This window comes from Ursus maritimus, unplaced genomic scaffold (assembly GCF_017311325.1).
Source record: "Ursus maritimus isolate PB19 unplaced genomic scaffold, ASM1731132v1 scaffold_1, whole genome shotgun sequence".
NCBI lineage: Eukaryota > Metazoa > Chordata > Mammalia > Carnivora > Ursidae > Ursus > Ursus maritimus.
The window spans coordinates 43,829,324-43,849,200 of NW_024423343.1; the positions used below are offsets into that span (position 1 = coordinate 43,829,324).

The window sequence follows — 19,877 nt, forward strand, 5'->3', positions numbered from 1 at the left end:
AATGCCTGGGGCCAAATGATTTGAATTCAGAATTTTTCAGATTTTAGGCAGCCCACATTATTTAATATAATATGGGGCCCTGTGGAACACCACATAATCAAATTATTTCTCTAAATTTCTCTGAGAAATAAACACACTAAGAGGTACAAAGCAGGACTACAGAAAACACCACATCTGTTCAGGTCCTATTGGCCACCAAATAAATTTTGCTGTTAACAGTATCATCAACAAAAACTTTTTGATTTTCAAAACTTTGTATCTCCAAATTGCAGATAAGGGGACATATGCTGTAATCACTTGTGAAGAAAATAGCTATTTCTAAGGCTGATGTAACTCAAAATAAAAATGAGATGGCATGTATATGACTGCACCCAGTAACTCTAAAGCATGATGCAAACACAGCCTTGAATTGCCAATTATTTAAAAAGTAAAGCCTATTCATATTTAATATTTTAAGGAGAGATAACATTAAAGTAGATGTTTTTGGAGTATCAATATATAAAAAAATACAAAGTGCAAGAACCTTCCATCTCCAGGGATCAAAGAACAGTTATCCAGCTGTAGTCTACTTTCCTGAATTTTCTTAGTTCTTTCTCTTCAGATTTTGACAACTGATGTATAATGTCTTCTCCCAAATCTGTGTCGTTTGTATCCTGGGTCTTTTCAGTAAAATCATTTTCTACATCTGAATCATCACTTTCTTTTTCTTCTTCCATATCTACGTCTTCAGGGATTTCTTCACAACTTTCATAACAGAATAAAATATAAAATATAAACAATTAAAAAATGTTTCTAAATAACTTAGTTCTAATTTAAGACACCTATGTAGAACTATAACCATACAGGGAAAGTAAATGAAAAATCTTGTTACTGAATGCACTTCAAAAATGGGTTATTATAGGAGAATTTACAAAGTATAATTTTTAATTATATATCAAATCCTTTAGCCATACACATGAGATCGATAATTATTTTCAATGTATTTTATTCACTTGGCTTAATAGTCCTATATCCTTTAACTGCATATTAAGGCTTAAAGAGAAATACAGTTGACCTTTAACAACATGGATTTGGACTGCACCTATCCACTTACACATGGATTTTTTTTGATACAATACTGTAAAGATATTTTCTCTTCTGTATGATTTTCTTAATTTCTCTAGCATACTCTAAGAAAACTAGTATGTTATGTATATTATATACTGTAAAGTTTTATGGGAGTCAAAATTTACATGTGAATTTTCGATGCAGGGGGTTGGTGCCCCTACTCCACATATTGTTGAAGGGTCACAGTGAAAGAATATTCTGAGGAAGGGTAACAAACTATCCTGTTTCCTAAAACAATATCTGAACATATTTTAAAAACTGCTTTACCTCTTTGTCTCCTTAGACAGCAACAATGAATTTACAAACTTGGAGCACAGGAAAGCAGCAGATGGCAATACATGGGCTGGAGTATGAAGAAGCTAGAGTAAAAAAGAAAAAAGAAAAATGGGCTTCATTTAAAAAGATTTAATGCCACCAACCAAATGCAACAACTTTTCTCCACATTAAAACCAAACCAAAAAAAATTTATGCCAGCCTTCTGACAATTATGCAAACAATCATCCCTCTCCTCATGTCAGTTCAGACCACAGTAATCTGGACTCCTAAATTTATGTTATTTGGTTTGGGTATTAGAACTGCACAGTATACAAATAACTATTCAAAAGTTATCTGTTACAAGGGCGCCTAGGTGGCTCAGTCTTAAGTGTCTGACTTGATTTTGGCTCAGGTCCTGATCTCAGGGTGGTGGGATGGAGCCCCACGTCAGGATGTTGAGAGATTCTCTCTCTCCAATAAATAAACCTTAGAAAAAAAGTTATATTACAAATTGTATAAACTCTAACTTAAGGTGCTTTAATGTATTTAACCTGTTTCATGATGTGAATTACTTACCTCGCTAATTGCAGGTATATTTTCTGTTAAGGGTAGCTGTACTAGTTCACTCTCCAAAGCCTCATTTATTTTTTCATCCTGCTGTTCCCTGTGCTTTCCCAATATGAAATAAAATGGTGTTGTTGGAAGACTTTCTTCTGCTAGTAGCTATAAGATTTAAGACAAAGGGAAATTTCTTCAATAAAAAGTATTGCAGTCATAAAATATCAGGGATGAAAGGAATTTTAAAAATTATCTAGTATGATTCTTTCACTTTACAGGTAGAGCAACTGAGGTCTTAGCAGCCCACTTATTAGGGGAAAAGCTAATGGTGGACACTTAGATAGAACAAATACACACTACTGCATCTCCCCCAATGACGAATGACAGCAAATGGGTTTTCAAAAGGACATACACCCCACAGTGAGAAAGAAAATGGGTAAGTAAGATGTTGGAAGGTGGAAAAGCAAGTTCAAGGGTAGTAGGTAACTTAGTAGACATGAGAAAGAATTCTGAGCTGGCTGGGGGGAAAGCCAAGAAACATCCCAATTTATATTGCTGAATCCTGCAAATGCCCAGGAATTGGTACTAATAGTAACAATACCTCAGAAAAAGGCTAACAATAACTGGACAGCCCGGTTGAAAGTACAGTTAGAGCGCGTTCAGATTCCTAGATCTCCTTCTGAGCCCCAAGAGAGGGCTGGAAGTACATTCTTTGGAGAGTGGAACAAAGGTGTGTTTTTAAACTGAACTGCCTGGTGGGGTTGGTGGCAGTGTCTTCACAACTGAAGGCAGCTGTACTTCATAGAGGGTGCTTCCAGGTTGCTATCCTCCAGGCAAGAATTTAGAAGAATTTTATCTGGGCAATCTGACTAGCCTAAGACAAAAGACCTAAAAATAATGACTTTCTCAAAAACAGCCAAATGGTAGAGGCCAGCAAATTCCACCTAGGCAGAGACCTTCCAAATGGCTTTTTTGATCACTTTTAAATAAAAGCAGATAGCCAAAAATCATCAGACTCTGATGAAAACCTATGACATGAAAGAGACCAAAACAGATGGAAAATAAAATGATGGAAATGGTACTATGCAAAACAGGAAAAAGCAGATTAGATGATAAAGATGAAACAATCTTCCAGAAAACAGAAAGAAAACAGATGATGGTCCAGCACTAAATAACAAGTGTTCCAGAAAAAGAACAGAGAAAATGAAGGCAAAGAAGTAATTCTTTGTCATTTCTTGGATTAAAACTCTCCAAAGGGCTCCAATATTACTCAGAGGAAAAGACAAATTCTATTTTATTCACAAGGCCTATTTTGCCTGGCCTACATAAAATGGCAAATTGCACCTCACACCCTTTTCCTCTATTCCTCCACCCATAATTCTTACCAATTCTAAAGTACTACATATTTCACTTATTTAATGCTTGTTTTATCTTCCTGCTAGACTGTAAACACTAAGTTTAGAGACTTGACTGTTTTGCTCACTGGTGTATTCCAAGCACCTACAACAGCCCCTGGCCTATTGATGTTCAACAAAAAATTGTTGAACAAATTCAAGTGAGTTTTCAGAGGAAAATAAAGCTAGTTTACAGATCAAGGAACAGGAATAAGAATGGCATTAGACTTCTACTAACACCCAAAGCTATAGAATAGGACAATACCTTCAAACTTCTATGAGAAAATGATTTTCAACCTATAACTTTGTAACTCAACCAACCAACCAGGTGGGAGAGAACAGAAACATTTCCAAACATACAAGGTCTTAAATGTGCCTCCCATGCACTAACAGAATGTGCTTCGCCAAAGCGAGGAAGAGACCGAAGCAAGGGGAAAGCTGGAGGTGACGTGATTCCCCAAGTGATGGCGAATGTAGATCCTAGGACTACTGTGCAGCAGGTATTCACAGAGCAATCGGTCTACAATGATGCAAGTCAGAGGCTCTTGGAAATACTCCTTCAAGACTTAAAAGAATACCTAATGTATCTGAAATACTGACAGAAGATTTATACAATTTGAGTTTGCAGGTGAATTAGATGAGAAGTAAATAGAAAGGTATGCAAGTAAGAAGGCAGCAATCATTAACTCCAGAGAAAACAGAGCTGCAAATAAAAGAAAAACAATCTGTCTGGTTACTACATGAGTCAGCTATGAATTGTGTTCACACGGTTATAATGAATACTGACCTGACTGTATGAGAAAACGGGGGAACAGGAAAGGTGTGTGTGTTATGTACATGGGGGAAGTGGTGGTGTGAAAAAGAGTAACAACTTGAATAGATCAGTAAACAGACAAAAGCTAAATCTGAAAAATCCAGAATTAGCAATATAAACATGTTTCTTAGAGATAGGAAGGCAAATAAAAACTCCAGCTAAAATAGTTGAGAATGATCATCTTTGTGGGTAATAGCAGTGGTGTTAGTTTTCCTGAAAGTCTTGTATAAGTATTTGACTCCTAAAATCACAAGCATATATTTTTGATATTACAAATTATATTTTAGAAGAGTAAATATAACCTCAAAGAAGTAGCTTTTAAGTGTATGTTTAATTCCATGTTAGGGCAGGTGGAACATTTTTCTCATAGCTGAATTCAACCAGATAAGGTTATCTCTGTAGGGAGGCAATGCAGTCTGCACCATGAGTGGGTAAAACATACCTGTTTGCTTGTTGGTGTGAGTTTCTCTTCTGGAGACTTTGTACTGAATGTCAATAAACTCTGAAAAGAGAGATTAATGACATAAAATCTAAATAAAAATGTTATAGTTAAAAAAATGAGGTCAATTTTTCATCTTGATATATTTATCTGCCCAAAGAAAAGTAACAGAAAACTTAAAATGTATTTAGTAACTGCTGTGACAGTTACAAGATTATTCTGAACTGGTAATGAAATATATTCAACTGATGGATCAAACTGAAGCCATTTTTTATTATGGCAAATCAAACATTAAATTAAAAAAAGCTATCAACCACACTAAAAAAAAGTACCACTTAATGTATTTTATTTTTTTCTGTCATGGAGATAATGCAAACAATACCTAAAGAGCCTCAAAGCTGTGGGTAAATTTGTGCTAATACACTTAACACTAGTAATACTGTTTTACTGAGCATATTAGATTACTTCTTTTAGGAAGTAATCCTTTAATATCACTGTTCCACTTTTTATGGGCTATTACTTTCAAATATTAAATCAACTGAAAATTACATATAAAAGTGGTTGCCTTTTTGAAGTGGGATGGTTACCTGTGACTTTGTTAGGAAGTAAAACTGGGATCTGTTCAGCCACTGGTAAGCTTCAGAGGTGAATGATTCAGGCACATCTCGTGGAACAAACACTCCCCACTGGACTTCCTCTCTGGAGATATTCTTTTGAATATACAATGGTCTTGGCTCACTAGGTTTAAATACAAACACTAGAGGGAAAAAACAAACAGATCATAACATTTTGCCTGCAAAGGTTAGTTCCAGCCTCAGGCTGACAGACCACACTAATTCTGGGACTTACCCCACTGAGTAAATGGTCGAAGTCATGATTATTTTAGGCTTTGATTCAATAAATATCTACTGGATGCCTGCTATGTGCCAAGCAGTTAGGAATGAGGGCTATGAAGAAGAAAAAGAGGAAGAATCCCTGCTCCAGAGATCAGGGTGGCCCTACTGCAGCAGACAGACATCAAAATATTATTGCACTCTTTTGTCTTAAGTACTGGAACAGAGATCTGTAGAAAGTGCTTCAAGAACACAGAGGAAGAATGATTAAAGCTTCTTAAAATGCTTCAGAGGGGCAAAATCTCTCTTGGGACATTCTGAATGTGGAGTGGGATTGCATGGTGAAAAATGAGGGATGTACTGGAGCTCTCCTAGAAGTCAGTATGAATGCATGCAGAACAAGATGTCAGAGTAAGAACTCGAGAGGACAGTACCTCAGGAAAAATGACCTAAAATAAACATTTGATTTAAAGGCAGTTTGACGCACATTATATTGAAGATGTTAAAAAGAAAATTTTTGTAACAGATCTCTTCTTATTATCAAACTGTGGTCTGTACTTACAGTCTGAACCCACTGAAGACTGAGAGATTGCAGCAATATTCTCTGAATGAGGATCAGGTTCCATAACTCTAACGTTTAATTTTGCACTCCATTCCACTGGGGGGAAAAAGAGCAATTCACTTCTAGAGAGAGATTTACCAAAAGCTTTTTAAGTTTATTTAAAGTAGGCACTCAATTTTTACTGGCATAATCAATTCTCTTATTCTTAGGAAGAGGGATATTTCACTTCCAAATAACACACGGAGACAAACTGAAAATGTCTGTGGAAGGCAGCACTAAAGCGAGGGGCAGGAAACAGAAAAACCAAGTACTCCTCCCACATACTATGAAATGGTTATTATTTCAGTGCAACTACTGTCTGGTGCTTTTCCGCAGCTGCTGAACATGGGCAAAATGTTAACCAGAATCACTGTAGAGAATATATACAGAGAAAGTATCATACATGTTCATTACTAAGCAACCACCATGCCTTCCAAACATACTCAAATGCGTAAAATGACAATAAGTAAAATGAGTAAAAACGAAGTCCACATTTGTTAGGAGGCTTGTGAAGGGAGACACTCAAATTTAAAGCTGCCACATATGCTGCATGCTAATGCAGGTTACAGATTAGCAGAAATATTCCTCAGGTTGTTATGAGATTAAAGAACATGGAGGGCAACAGAAAGTTATACATTGTGGAGAGAGGCAAGGATAATGGAAGTCAATTTATGGCCAATTAGGCAGATTACAAATAATGTGCATTTATTAGAGGCTCAGCACTCCAAATTTTGGTGGTATAATGTGATGTGTGAAATATTTATATGTACTCTCTGGATAGAGACATGAAGATATGGTCCAGAAGTCCTAAAATGCCAAAGTTTAATGGCCATTTAACATATGCTTTGCCAAGTCACTTTATAGTAAAAAAAAAATACCTTACGTGCACAACTGAGCAGATTCCAACAGCAAAGAATGCCATTCTCAGTAGCACCAAGAAGATACTTTGAACAAGTCAATCTCCCAAAGCAAAGATGCCTACATTAAAACCATAAGAAGTTAACCGTCAGTTCCAGCACGCTGAGTTTTGGACTGCAGACTTCTAATATAGTCTTATGCAATGCAGATTTTTAGAAAGACACATATATTTTTGTTCACAATTATCCTGCAGAGAAAAGGGACTAAGGAGAGCAAAAGGAAAGGTTTATTTAACTTTATTCTTTACAAAAATAGGTTTGATGACCAATTCTTTTCTCTAATATGCTGTGCAGTATAATTTAATGAAACACGTATGTGAAATGTACAAAGTCACTTAACAAAACCCCTTTTTATGCTCATTTAACCTATAAGAAAATTTGCAATATAAATTCTGAAGAATTTTTACACAGCAAATTCAGAATCAGGTATGTTGGGAATTAAAAAATATCTCGTTAGCCTTCTGCCATCCTGTCCTCAAATGTCAGCTGCCTGAAATAAAGTGGCAGATGTTGCTGTTTTTTCTTTTGCCCTTTTTGAATACAACAAGGTTTGAGCATGACACTGTTTTTATGGGAAAACAGAAGATAAGCATTGTTTGGATCCACTGAGGCTTATTAGCGTCTATTTTTAGGTAGCACAACCATGAAACGTATTATGAAGAAAAAAGAAATCTGTAGGTCAAGAGTTAAACGTTAATCCTCATTTCAGAAATGGGTAAAACCACAGCAAATGGTTCACACACCCAAAATTTTTAGCTTCCTACCATTTTGGTTTGCTGCTGACCCCCACTGACCCACTGACTACCTTTAAAGGAAACATAAATTACTACTAAAGTTTATATGGAAAGACTCATTTAAATTAAAAACAAACAGTATGACATACCCCCCAGATTATTTACCTTATATTTCCAGCTCGTTGACAAAATGTACATTTAAGTTCCCACGTCTCTGAATCCCATATTGTAACTATTTCCTCAAAACCAACTGCTAGTAGAGAGCCATCTTCAGAGAAACAACAGTTAGTTGCTTGGTATTTGTGATAACTACCCACAAAGTCACAGGTCCAGCCAACAGCTTTTTCTGTGGAAACATAGATCACATAGTTCGGAAATGGAATAAATGCTAGATAACACTTTAGTGTAATTATAAGCAGTAAGGATTACAGAAGCAGCACAAAAACCCTGCTCCTTGAAACTTGAGTTAGAAAGGCTCCAAAGAGCAGGGACTGGTTTAAAATATATGCCCTTTCCTGGAAATCTTGACCTCCCTCTAGTGGAACAGTGAAAGAACTGCCTTTTTTTTTTTTTTTTAAAACACTGTATCCTCACAGAAATAATCAGCACATGATCAATCAAGAATGTCATGAAAAAGTACAGATTTTGGGGAAAAGGTATATAAAATGTAATCTCTTAAATCTTTCAAAATTAGGCAATAATCCACAGAAGTTAAATAAGGTAGAACATGTCCTCCCAGAATGGATACAATTCATGAAAGAGATCAATTCTTAAAATTATGCAGACATACCATATTTAATTAACTTACTGTATATATCAGAATCATCTGTTAATATCCACACTTTGAAGTGACCATCTTTACTAGCTGTAACCAAGGTGGGGTTTTCAAGTTTTTCTGCATTACAGAAACAGAGAGCTGTGATGTGGTCTTCATGTGGCATGTTAACCTTTGTATTAAGAACAAACCTAACAGAAAAGAAATCATCAATTTATTCTTACATCAGAACAATGATGATATGAGTACAAGAATTTTTTACTGTACATTTTACAACAGCATCTTTAAGAAAGGGTAATAGATACATTATCATCTAGAATGACAATAATTGAGCGTTCAATCTCTTAATAGCCACAGGATATAGAGTTCTAACACATTATCTCTGTCTTTGTGTAACTTATACAATATAGAGATCACTATGTATACCGTCAACTTGTAAAAATGAATATAAAATAGGAGTCATCACAGAATTGATACATGAAAGCCTACCATACTAAACTCTGTAAGGAAAATGTACAGAACTCAGATCACTATCTACCTTCAAAAATAAGCAAAAAAATGGAATGGCCGTGAAAGCCCCTACTTGTGGCAAAAAGATACAGAAAACTACCTCTTCAAACTGTCCTGGTTAGTATTTAATATTTACGGTCATCCGAACTACCTCTCAAAGCTTGTTTCCAGCTTGACAGGGTACTGCTACAAATGCAAGATAACCTACGCTAGCACGGTGTTCTTAAAAGAACACTGGGGCAAGACTGTGCTGTGATTTTTTAAAAAATCCATACTACAATAAGAGTGACTAACGATAAACTATTAATCCCTCTGGGACTGCTTCCTCAACCTGTAAAATGTGGAAAAGAAGTTTATCTTACAGTATTTCTGTGAAGATTGGTAGGACAATTGGCACAAAGGCACTAAGCCTAGCTCTTGGCACGCAGCAGGGACTTGATAAACGGCTACTATAATCACGGTCTGAGAAACTAGTGAACTCCCAATCTAATCAAACATACCTGCTACACTACAATATACCCCTGCTGCCTCCCACTGCCACTTTCCTCAAAGGTAGTATTAATGTGAACAGAGGAGCAAAGGGACTAAGAAATTTGGATTCTAACTCTGGCTTTGCTTGCAATTAGGTCTGATGTCCTTCGGGTTCGGGGGTCACTTTCCCATGTTTCCTCATTTATGCACGGAGATGACATTATACTTCTCAGAGAAGAAAGCTGAAAGGCTTTATTAGGAGAGTAACATCTCCCTCATTTCTCTAAATCTAAAATTTATCAAAATGAAACATCTTAAAGACAAATGAAACCATGAAATACAAAGTCACATATTTTCTACTCTGAAATTAAAAAGCCATATAGGTTGTATTACCCTTGTGTTTTCTTATTATACATCCACAGTTTCATTTGCAATTCAAGCTCTGTTTCCTTTTCTTGTCGTTGTTCCACTGTTGCAAGCCAGTTACCATAGCAGCCAAATGCAGCCTTTGTTAGCTCGATTTGGATCAGACCATAATCATTGATATATTCTTGTTGTATTATATCTAACTGATGGGTTAAAAAAAATCCAAAATTAATGTAAATACATCAATGTAAATACATAAACATTAAAGTTTTCAAGGAATGGTAACTAACTACACAGAGAATTTCTAAAATCTATAGCAATAGGTTTTCAGATAAAGGAAAAAACGAACTATTACTTATGAATATCAAAACTGCCATTAGAAAAGCACATTATATAGCACCCATTCAGTGGCAATTATTCTTTAACGACCTTTAATTTTAGTGATGACTGACATATGTACATGATGCAATAGAACCTTTAATTGATAGTAATGCTTTTCTCCCTTGTTTTTATGAACAAAGAGCTTTACGTAAAATCTCAAGGTTAAATTCCACATCACTAAAAACAAGAAGAGGAAAAATAAAATCTACAATTTTTAAGTGGTGAAGATAGCAATGTTATAAGTAGACAATTTTATTTATGCATGTTTCTTTTATCCCATTCCCCTGTCTATGTACCAAACATATATTGAGTAACTATTATTTCCAGGCACTGTACTGGAAATGTACAAAGAAATACATTTCCTTTCTTTGGGAGGTTTAAACACAAGGGAAAGAGAGAGATCAAGTCTACAGCTGCTATGACAGAAATTAATAAAGGGTATTGTGGGGCACAAAGGAGGAAGTCTGGATTGATAAGGAGCACCCCTCTTTACAATGAAAATTTTATCACTGGTATGTACACATGACAACACTTTACCACAAAAGAGACATGTTTGTATTTACAGTCCTTATATTCTTATCTCCCTATTCTTGTAACTCAAAGGCACAGACATGTGACAGCTAATTAGAGTGCAGTCTGAAACATAATTATTTAATGTTTAAATTAAATTAAATTAAATTAAACTCCAGAGCCAGCACAGGAGTGCCAACTGACTTACATGTAGACTTAATTTGCAACTGGCCTTATTAGAATTATGCTGTAAACAACTAAGTAACCATAGATTGTTTGCTTGAACATCATCAATACTAAGGCACAGGATCTTGTTTTAGAAGCTACTAAGTAAGTTACTTAACCCTGGTGGTGCTGTTGGGAACTTTCATTAGTTTTAAGGCTAGTTAATGGACCAAAATCTTACATTGTATAACTGCTTATCATGCTGCAGAGAATAAAACTGCAAATGGCCAGGTTTTCCATTCAAAACCAAAGCTTTAGTTCTGGGGTCAATCATCAAACCGGTAAAGATATTGCTGTCTGCAAAAGAAGTGACAATATTAAAATCTTACAAATATTCACTTTTAAATTGTGCATGATTACAGATCCACTGGGTTTCGTAATACCTTTCACTAGACCTTGAATTACAGCGGATGCCTCAAGGTTTCGGTGAATTATTATTATCTCTGTGGGTAAAAAAAAAACAAAAAAAACCCCATAAATAAGTCAGAACTTCAAGGTCAAAAAAAATCAACTGAATTTATGTCATTCTAAAATACACCAGAATACGGAACAACTTAGTAAGTTCAGTTTACTCAGTATTATTAGAAATCAGGAATAAAAAAAGAGAAAATCAGGAATATATTTTGTGATTTAGCTAAAAAACTGGGGCTGGGGAGGAGGGGTTATTTGTGGAGGCTTTAAGGTTTATCAGTAGTGCCTATGAATATATATACTGAGCTGAAGGCAGATGCTCAACTGCTGTGCCACCCAGGCGCCCCTGAATATATTTTAAGTGTTAATTCAGAAACTTATATACCCTACAAGAGACAGTTTACTTTAAAATGAGTCATTGCACTAATGGATTGCTCACAGTTATGTTTTTTTTGAAGGGAAAGGAGACAATGGGCTCAGAAATCTACATTTAGGCTGAGAAGTAACAGAATAAGCAAGAAGTTTTGGACGTATACAAGACTGCCTCTGTTCCTGTCAGAACCCATGGGACCCCCACGCTGAGAGTGTAGCTACATCAAGAGTTCTTTTGAAAATATCATTACATTTGTGAAGGCACAAATGCCCACTTCAAAAACCCTCCCTCTATTATTCCCACGTCCCACATGTAAAGGTTTTGAAATGGAAGTGGTACAACAAGAACCAAATATACTTAGCCCTACATTTTTATAAAAACACTCCTGAAAATGTTGGATTTGGTGGCATGTAGCGTCAAAAAAGAAATGCAGAAAAGAGGAAGAACGGAAGAAAAAAATGTTCATTAAATCTTACACTCCTCTTAGTTTTAGGTCTCTTTTTTTTCCATTCCATAGTTGTACAATTCTGTCTCCTCACAACAAAATCGGACTTACTGTTATCAGAGTGAGAAGTACAGAACAAATCCCCTGCTGGCGAGACTGAGATATGTTCAATAGTAGCTCCCAAACGGGGGAGGAATTCCTTATTCTTCTCTGTTGCATCACGCCACTCTACAAGGACAGATTCACGACCACCACTCAGCAGACTGGTGCCTTCTCATCCATCCACAGAAATGAAAAGGACAGTATTTGGGGGGAAAAATAGAAAAATATAATTAACACAAAATTTTCCTACCATGTTAGAGATACAAAGTATTTTCAAAAATATGCAAACCAGCATCTTCCTATCTTTTAATAAACTTAAGACAACACTTAACTGTCATTGATTCTGGGATTTTCTTTTCCAACAATATCTAACTAGTTTGTTGTTGACCAACTCTTATGCCAATAATAGAAAAACTGAATGAAACAAACATCCTGTAGGACCAGATGGCTTCAAAGACAAATTTTTCCAAACATTTAAGAAATGAACCAATTTTATACTCTTCCAAGTAACAACAACAAAAACACTTCCCAGCTTGTTTACAAGAACAGCATAATCCTTTACCAACCTAATAAATTATAAGAAAGTTATAAGCCGATTTCATGATGGATGAAAATTCCCAAAGTATCAGCAAGCTGAATCCAAGGATATATTAAGAGGATAACATATTGCAGAGCTGAGTTTATTGTAAAATGTGAGGTTAACACTTGAAAAGTTAAGTGTAATTAATTCCATTTATATAATAAAGGGAATAATCATATGAGTATCTTAATAGATGTAGAAAAATGATAGAATTCTACAAACATGATAAAAATTCTCAGTAACTTAGGAATTCATCTTTAAAATTTCATCAAGGATACCTAGAGAAAATCTACAGCAAACATTTTAAATGGTAAAATACTGAAAACTTTCCCTGTGACTGGGAACACTATTCCCACTTTTATTCAGCATTAACTGGAGGTCCTAATACACTGACATGAGACAAGAAGGGACTAAGGATTAGAAAGAACTAATTACTTCAGTGCTTACCCACAGTGTAACTGGGTGCAAAGCATAGCCAAAATTGTTTATATTGTTCATATTTGCCTGAACTTATAACCAGTTCTCAAAGCAACTATAATTTGTAGCTCATTTACACAGACAACTAATTTCTTCTTCTATTATCTTACACCTATAGAGGATCAATGCTGATATTTTACTGACAATACTGTACTATATATTTTTTAAATTTTATTATTTATTTGAGAGCGCATATACACACACAAGAGCAGGTGGAGGGACAGAGGGAGAGAAAATTTCAAGCAGACCCCGTGCCCCAGTGCGGAGGACAATGTAGGGCTTGATCTCACAACCCTGAGATCACAACCCAAACTGAAACCAAGAGTGGGATGCTCAATCGACTGAGCCACTCAGGTGCCCCCCATGTACTGTATTTAACTATTCTCAAATATTTACATGACTTATAATATAAAGCCAGGAATTCAGCTCTCTAATAAGCCACAATAAGCTGCAGTACCTCTTATACCAAAGCCTTGGCTCAGGGTAGAGGTGCACTCTATTTTTTCCTTCCCTTTGAGTGCCAAATAGTCTACTCCCTCTTCCCCAAGACCCATCTGAAAAGGCCAATCCCAAATGTTCCAGGGCTTAAGGAAAGCCACCACAGGCGCACCTGGTGTGAGAGGTGGCAGACAAGATGGACAAGGTAACAAAATAGAGAAAAGTCAGTGACAGTATCAACTGGTCTTGGCCCAGATTAGGGGCCACAGCAGAAAGAATGAAATTGAGGATGAAAGGCAGAACAACACTGCATGGAACGTGACATGCATATGTATACACACATTCCCCCCATTTGTATTCTGGGTGGAGGGGGGAAAGCTTGTGAGAGGGTGGAAAATATAAGAGTAGCCTACATCTTTTATCCAGAGGGTTAATAACCTCTTCATTCTATTCTGAATTCCCATATCACAACTGTTGTACTACTCTGTGTCAGGGTCCCACCTCCATACACCAGTAACTGTTCCCCACCCCAACCCACAGGCAGGTTGAAGATGCCTCCTACTTCCTGAGGCTCCAGCGAGTTAAACTCAAGTAACCCTGTAAGGATCCAGAGCACCTGGTACTAAGACTGATCCTAACAGTCCCTAGGAACACCCACAGAAAGAAAATTCACTTTCTCCAGGCACATAATCATCTTTAGCATCCAGTCTCCTTTTTTCAGAAACCAGTCAAAATATACTGATATAACTTTTACTACATAGGTGTGAGGGTGCTAAAAGTAAAAACAAAATGTATCTCTCAAAATGTATGTTGATCATCCTATTTTCAAGGAAGATTTTTAAATATTTTTTAAAAAGTTTTTATTTAAATTCCAGTTGGTTAACACAGTGTAGTATTAGTTTCAGGTGTACAATACAGTGATTCAACAATTCTATGTAACACCTGGTGCTCATCACAAGTGAACTTAAACCCCATCCCTATTTAACCCATCCCATCCACCTCCCATCTGGTAACCCTCAGTTTGTCCTCTTAGAGTTTGTTAATTGGTTTGCCCTTTTCCCTTTGTTCGTTTGTTTTGTTTCTTAAATTCCACATGAGTGAAATCATATGGTATTTGTGTTTCTCTGACTTATTTTGTTTAGCATAATACTCTCTAGCTCCATCCATGTCTTTGCAAATGGCAACATTTCATTCTTTTTTATGGCTGAATAATACTCTATTGCATATATACCACTACTTTATCCATTCAGCAGATGGCTGTTTCCATAATTTGGCTATTGTAGATAATACTGCTATAAACATTGGGGTGTATGTATCCCTTTGAATTAGTATTTTTGCATTCTCTGGGTAAATACTTAGTAGTGCAATTGCTGGATTGTAGGGTAGTTCTATTTTTAACTATTTTTTTGAGGAACCTCCATATTGTTTCCCAGAATGGCTGCACCAGCTTGCATTTCCCACCAACACTGCAAGAGGGTTCTCCTTTCTCCACGTTCTCGCCAATACCTGTCATTCCTTGTGTTTTTGATTTTAGCCATTCTGGCAGGTGTGAGGTAATATCTCCTTGTAGCTTTGATTTGTATTTCCCTAATGATGAGTGATGATAAGCATCTTTTCATGTTTCTGTTGGCCATCTGGATTGTCTTCTTTAGAAACAGGTCTGTTCGTGTCTTCTGCCCATGGATTATTCATTTTTTGGGTGTTGAGTTGTATAAGTTCTTTATATATTTTGGATACTAACCCTTTATCAGATATATCATTTGTAAATATCTTCTCCCATTTCATAGGTTGCCTTCTAGTCTTGTTGATTATTTCCTTTGCTGTGCAGAAGCTTTTTATTTTGATGAAGTCCCAATAGTTTATGTTTGCTTTTGTTTCCCTTGCCTCCTGTCAGGAGACATATCTGGAAAAATGTTGCTACAGCCAATGTCAAAGAGGTTACTGACTGTGTTCTCCTCTAGGATTTGATGGTTTAGCGTCTCACATGTCCTTAATCCATTTTGAATTTATTTTTGTGTATGGTGTAAGAGAATGGTCCACTTTTACTCTTTTGTATGTTGTGATCCAATTTTCCCAACACTACTTGTTGAAGACACTGTTTTTCCCCATCGCATATTCTTTTCTGCTTTGTTGAAGATTAATTGAACATAACGGGTTCATTTCTAGGCTATTCTGTCCCACTGATTTATGTGTCTATTTTTGTGCCAGTACCATACTGTTTTGGTAACTACAACTTTGTAATATAACTTGAAATCTGCAACTGTGATGGCTCTAGTTTTGCTTTTCTTTTTCAAGATTTCTTTGGCTATTTGGGGTCTTTTGTGGTTCCATACAAATTTTAGGATTGTTTGTTAAAGCTCTGTGAAAAAATGCTATTGGTATTCTGATAGGGAGTGCATTAAATGTGTAAATTGCTTTGGGTAGTCCTGACATTTTAACAATATTTGTTTTTCTAATCCATGAGCATGAAATGTCTTTCCATTTCTTTGTGTCATCTTCAATTTGTTTCATCAGTGTTTTATAGTTTTCAGAATACAGATCTTTCATCTCTGTTAGGTTTATTCCTAGGTAACTTATTGCTTTTGGTGCAATTGTAAATGGGATTGATTCCTTAATTTCTCTTTCTGCTGCTTCATACTGATGTATAGGAATGCAACAGATTTCTGTACATCGATTTTGAATCCTGCAACTCTACTGGATTTGTTTGCCAGTTCTGGCAGTTTTTTGGTGGTCTTTTGGATTTTCTATATACAGGATCATGTCATCTGCAAGCAGTGAAAGTTTTACTCCTTATCACTCTGGATGCCTTTTATTGTCTGCTGAGGCTAGGACTTCCAATACTATCTTAAATAACAGTGGTGAGATTGGACATCCCTGTCTTGCTCCTCACTGTAGAGGAAAAGCTCTTAGTTTTTTCACATTGAGCATGATATTAGCTGTGGGTTTTTTCACATATGGCCTTTCTTATGATGAGGTATGTTTCCTCTAAACCTACTTTTTTGAGGGTTTTATCATGAATGGATGTTGTACTTTGTCTTAATCACTATGAGCCACACTCTCATGCAGCTTAAATGAAACACAAGTTCTGAATTAATTTAAAACTGTGAATGCAAATGAGGTAATCTAATAGTTAAAAACAAATTTTTGAATTAGACCTAGGTCCAAATCCCACTTACTAACTGTGCGATCTTAGGCAAGTTAGTTCTGAACCACAAATCTCACTTCATCTGCAAAAACGATACCTATTTCATAGCTTCAAGAATTAAATGAGGTAATGGATGTAAAGCAAAGCATAATCATTTGTACCAGACAAACCATAGCTTCTCTTAAGGACAACAAGCACTTAGCCATGTGCTAATTATAATTACATTTTAAGAAACAAATGTAATTTAAATAGGTTCTTCATGTTAACAAGGACTTTAATCATAGGTGTACATTTTGATACTCTGAAGGGCTCTGAAATCTATGATATATGTATTGTGCTGAAGAGAGCTGAAACCACAGGGGTGATATACAAGTGTTTACCATTCCTTTGGTCCATGCACTTCTAAACCTTTCAAACTATAAGTACAGTGAATATTGATCCATATACTTCAAAAGTTCATCTTAATTATTAAACTTCACTTACCCGTCACAGAAAAAGCCAAATCCATAACCAAATCATGATGCCAATGTAAACATGTGTATGTGTATTTCTTATCATCATCAAAATTCCTCCTTTTGGAGAAAACCAAAATTGTTAATTTGACCAAAGGCATTAAGTTAGGAAAGTAATGGCATGCCAAATATAATGGAACATAATACATACCCTAAATAATAAATTATATCAAGCTTATAGGTCTTAATATGTAAAATGTACATTTTCTATTTCTAACCAGTCACTTCTACAAATAATCGACTATCATGGTATCCTACTAAACACTATTGTCAGTCTTTTCACTTAAAGCCTGATAAAAAAGTTCTCCTCAATAAAACATCTATAGGCAATATGGAATTTTTAACTCCTCCCACAAGCCCAAGGTTAGAAATTCGAAAATAGTAAGTCTATGCAATGAAGAGCACAGAAATATAAGAAACAAAGGATGTCAGTAAAGCCTCATCTCTATTACCAGTACTATTCTTTATCCTGACCCCAAAGATAGCTCTGTTCTATAGGACTAATATAAAGTAAGACATAAAGGATCACCACACTCTTCGGAAATGAACTGACCAAAGACGAATTTTGCCATCCTTGTGACCAGTTGCTATGCAATCTTCCTTTGGGTGACATGCTACGCATGTAAAATTGTTCTTAGCATGTTTCTTATTTTTTGACGATGATAAAGTAAACCTAGAAGAAAAAAATTGTCCTTTATTAAAGTCTCTTGTAAGTGGTGATGTAGTTAAGTAAAAGGGAGTTCACACCCTTATCAACCAAGCTGGAGAGCTCCCAAAATTCACTGAATCTAAATGCATGACAAAAAAAAAAAAACAAAACCAAACTGTGACTAAGAATCAAGAATTTTTTTTTTGCAAACACTTTCAATATACAATATAAACTCCATGTGACCAACATTCTACCATGATAACGTGTCTACGGAGGCCCCTGACATTAAAGTAAAGCCAAGACAGTCCTGCCGGTGGCTTCTGCCTGAGCCAAGTTTAAATTTCTTTTCAACCGAAGCTAAGTTTTAACATTAGGTATGAACACACCCAATAAATTATATCTGAGACAACTGGCTAATGTGTCCAAAGATATCAGGATCCTTATTATACTGCAAAGAAAAACATGTTAATCTTGACAGGGTAAAACAAAAGAGGGGACAGTGTCACTTGTAGAGTCACTACTCGTGCTTGGCACTAGTCTCTTTAAATATATTATTTTACCCATCCTTACAACTCTTATTAGGTAGATATTATCCCCATTTTAAATATGTTTATTTGAGGTACAGTGAGCTTCAAAGAGACTAAATTTGATTCATTTTAAACTCATTTTAAATCCCAAAGCCTATATTCACTCTTATAGCAAAAAAAAAAAAAAAAAAAAGGCAATAAGGATCACCTGGGCTAGCCTTTTCAAACTACATCCAATTTTTTTTTAATATTTTATTATGTTAGTCACCATACAGTACATCCCTGGTTTTTGATGTAAAGTTTGGTGATTCATTAGTTGCGTATAACACCCAGTGCACCATGCAATACGTGCCCTCCTTACTACCCATCACCAGCCTATCCCATTCCCCCACCCCCCTCCCCTCTGAAGCCCTCAGTTTGTTTCTCAGAGTCCATATTCTCTCATGGTTCACTCCCTCCTGATTCCCCCCCTTTCTTTATCCCTTTTTTCTCCTACTGATCTTCCTAGTTCTTATGTTCCATAGATGAGAGAAACCATATAATTGTCTTTCTCTGCTTGACTTATTTCACTTAGCATTATCTCCTCCAGTGCCGTCCATGTTGCAGCAAATGTTGAGACATCATTCCTTTTGATAGCTGAATAATATTCCATTGTATATATGGACCACAACTTTTTTTTTTTTTTTTTTAAAGATTTTGTTTATTTATTCGACAGAGATAGAGACAGCCAGCGAGAGAGGGAACACAAGTAGGGGGAGTGGGAGAGGAAGAAGCAGGCTCCCAGTGGAGGAGCCTGATGTGGGGCTCGATCCCATAATGCGGGATCATGCCCTGAGCCGAAGGCAGACGCTTAACCGCTGTGCCACCCAGGCGCCCTGACCACAACTTCTTAATCCAGTCATCTGTTGTAAAGGGCATCTCGGTTCCTTCACGATTTGCTATTGTGGACAATGACTGCTATGAACACTGGGGTGCATATGGCCCTTCTCTTCACTCACGTCTGTATCTTTTGGGGCAAATACCCAGTAGTGCAATGGCTGGATCATAGGGTAGCTCAATTTTTAACTTTTTAAGGGACCTCCACACTGTTTTCCAGAGTGGCTATACCAACTTGCATTCCCACCAACAATGTAGGAGGGATCCCCTTTCTCCACATCCTCTCCAACAATTGTTGTTTCTAGCCTTGTCAATTTTTGCCATTCTAACTGGCATAAGGTGTTATCTTAGTGTGCTTTTGATTTCAATTTCCCTGATGGCTAATGATTTTGAACATTTTTTAATGTGTCTGTTAGCCATTTGTATGTCTTCATTGGAAAAGTGTCTGTTCA

General features: G+C 36.2%; 1 protein-coding gene across 1 annotated transcript in view; it reads right to left on the reverse strand.

Annotated features, from left to right (window-relative positions):
- Positions 1-399: 399 nt before the first annotated feature.
- WDR75 (WD repeat domain 75) overlaps positions 400-19,877 on the reverse strand; it is a 39,911-nt gene continuing 20,433 nt past the window's right edge. Inside the window, exons 7-21 of the mRNA XM_008687251.2 lie at positions 17,927-18,046; positions 17,345-17,433; positions 12,231-12,389; positions 11,274-11,333; positions 11,072-11,187; positions 9,802-9,977; positions 8,461-8,618; positions 7,818-7,998; positions 6,885-6,979; positions 5,963-6,058; positions 5,155-5,324; positions 4,571-4,630; positions 1,939-2,085; positions 1,375-1,466; positions 400-744 (exon numbers count right to left, since the gene is read on the reverse strand). Of these exons, the coding sequence (XP_008685473.1) occupies positions 540-744; positions 1,375-1,466; positions 1,939-2,085; positions 4,571-4,630; positions 5,155-5,324; positions 5,963-6,058; positions 6,885-6,979; positions 7,818-7,998; positions 8,461-8,618; positions 9,802-9,977; positions 11,072-11,187; positions 11,274-11,333; positions 12,231-12,389; positions 17,345-17,433; positions 17,927-18,046 (1,924 nt within the window). The 3' untranslated portion in view covers positions 400-539. The remainder of the gene's footprint in view (positions 745-1,374; positions 1,467-1,938; positions 2,086-4,570; positions 4,631-5,154; positions 5,325-5,962; positions 6,059-6,884; positions 6,980-7,817; positions 7,999-8,460; positions 8,619-9,801; positions 9,978-11,071; positions 11,188-11,273; positions 11,334-12,230; positions 12,390-17,344; positions 17,434-17,926; positions 18,047-19,877) is intronic.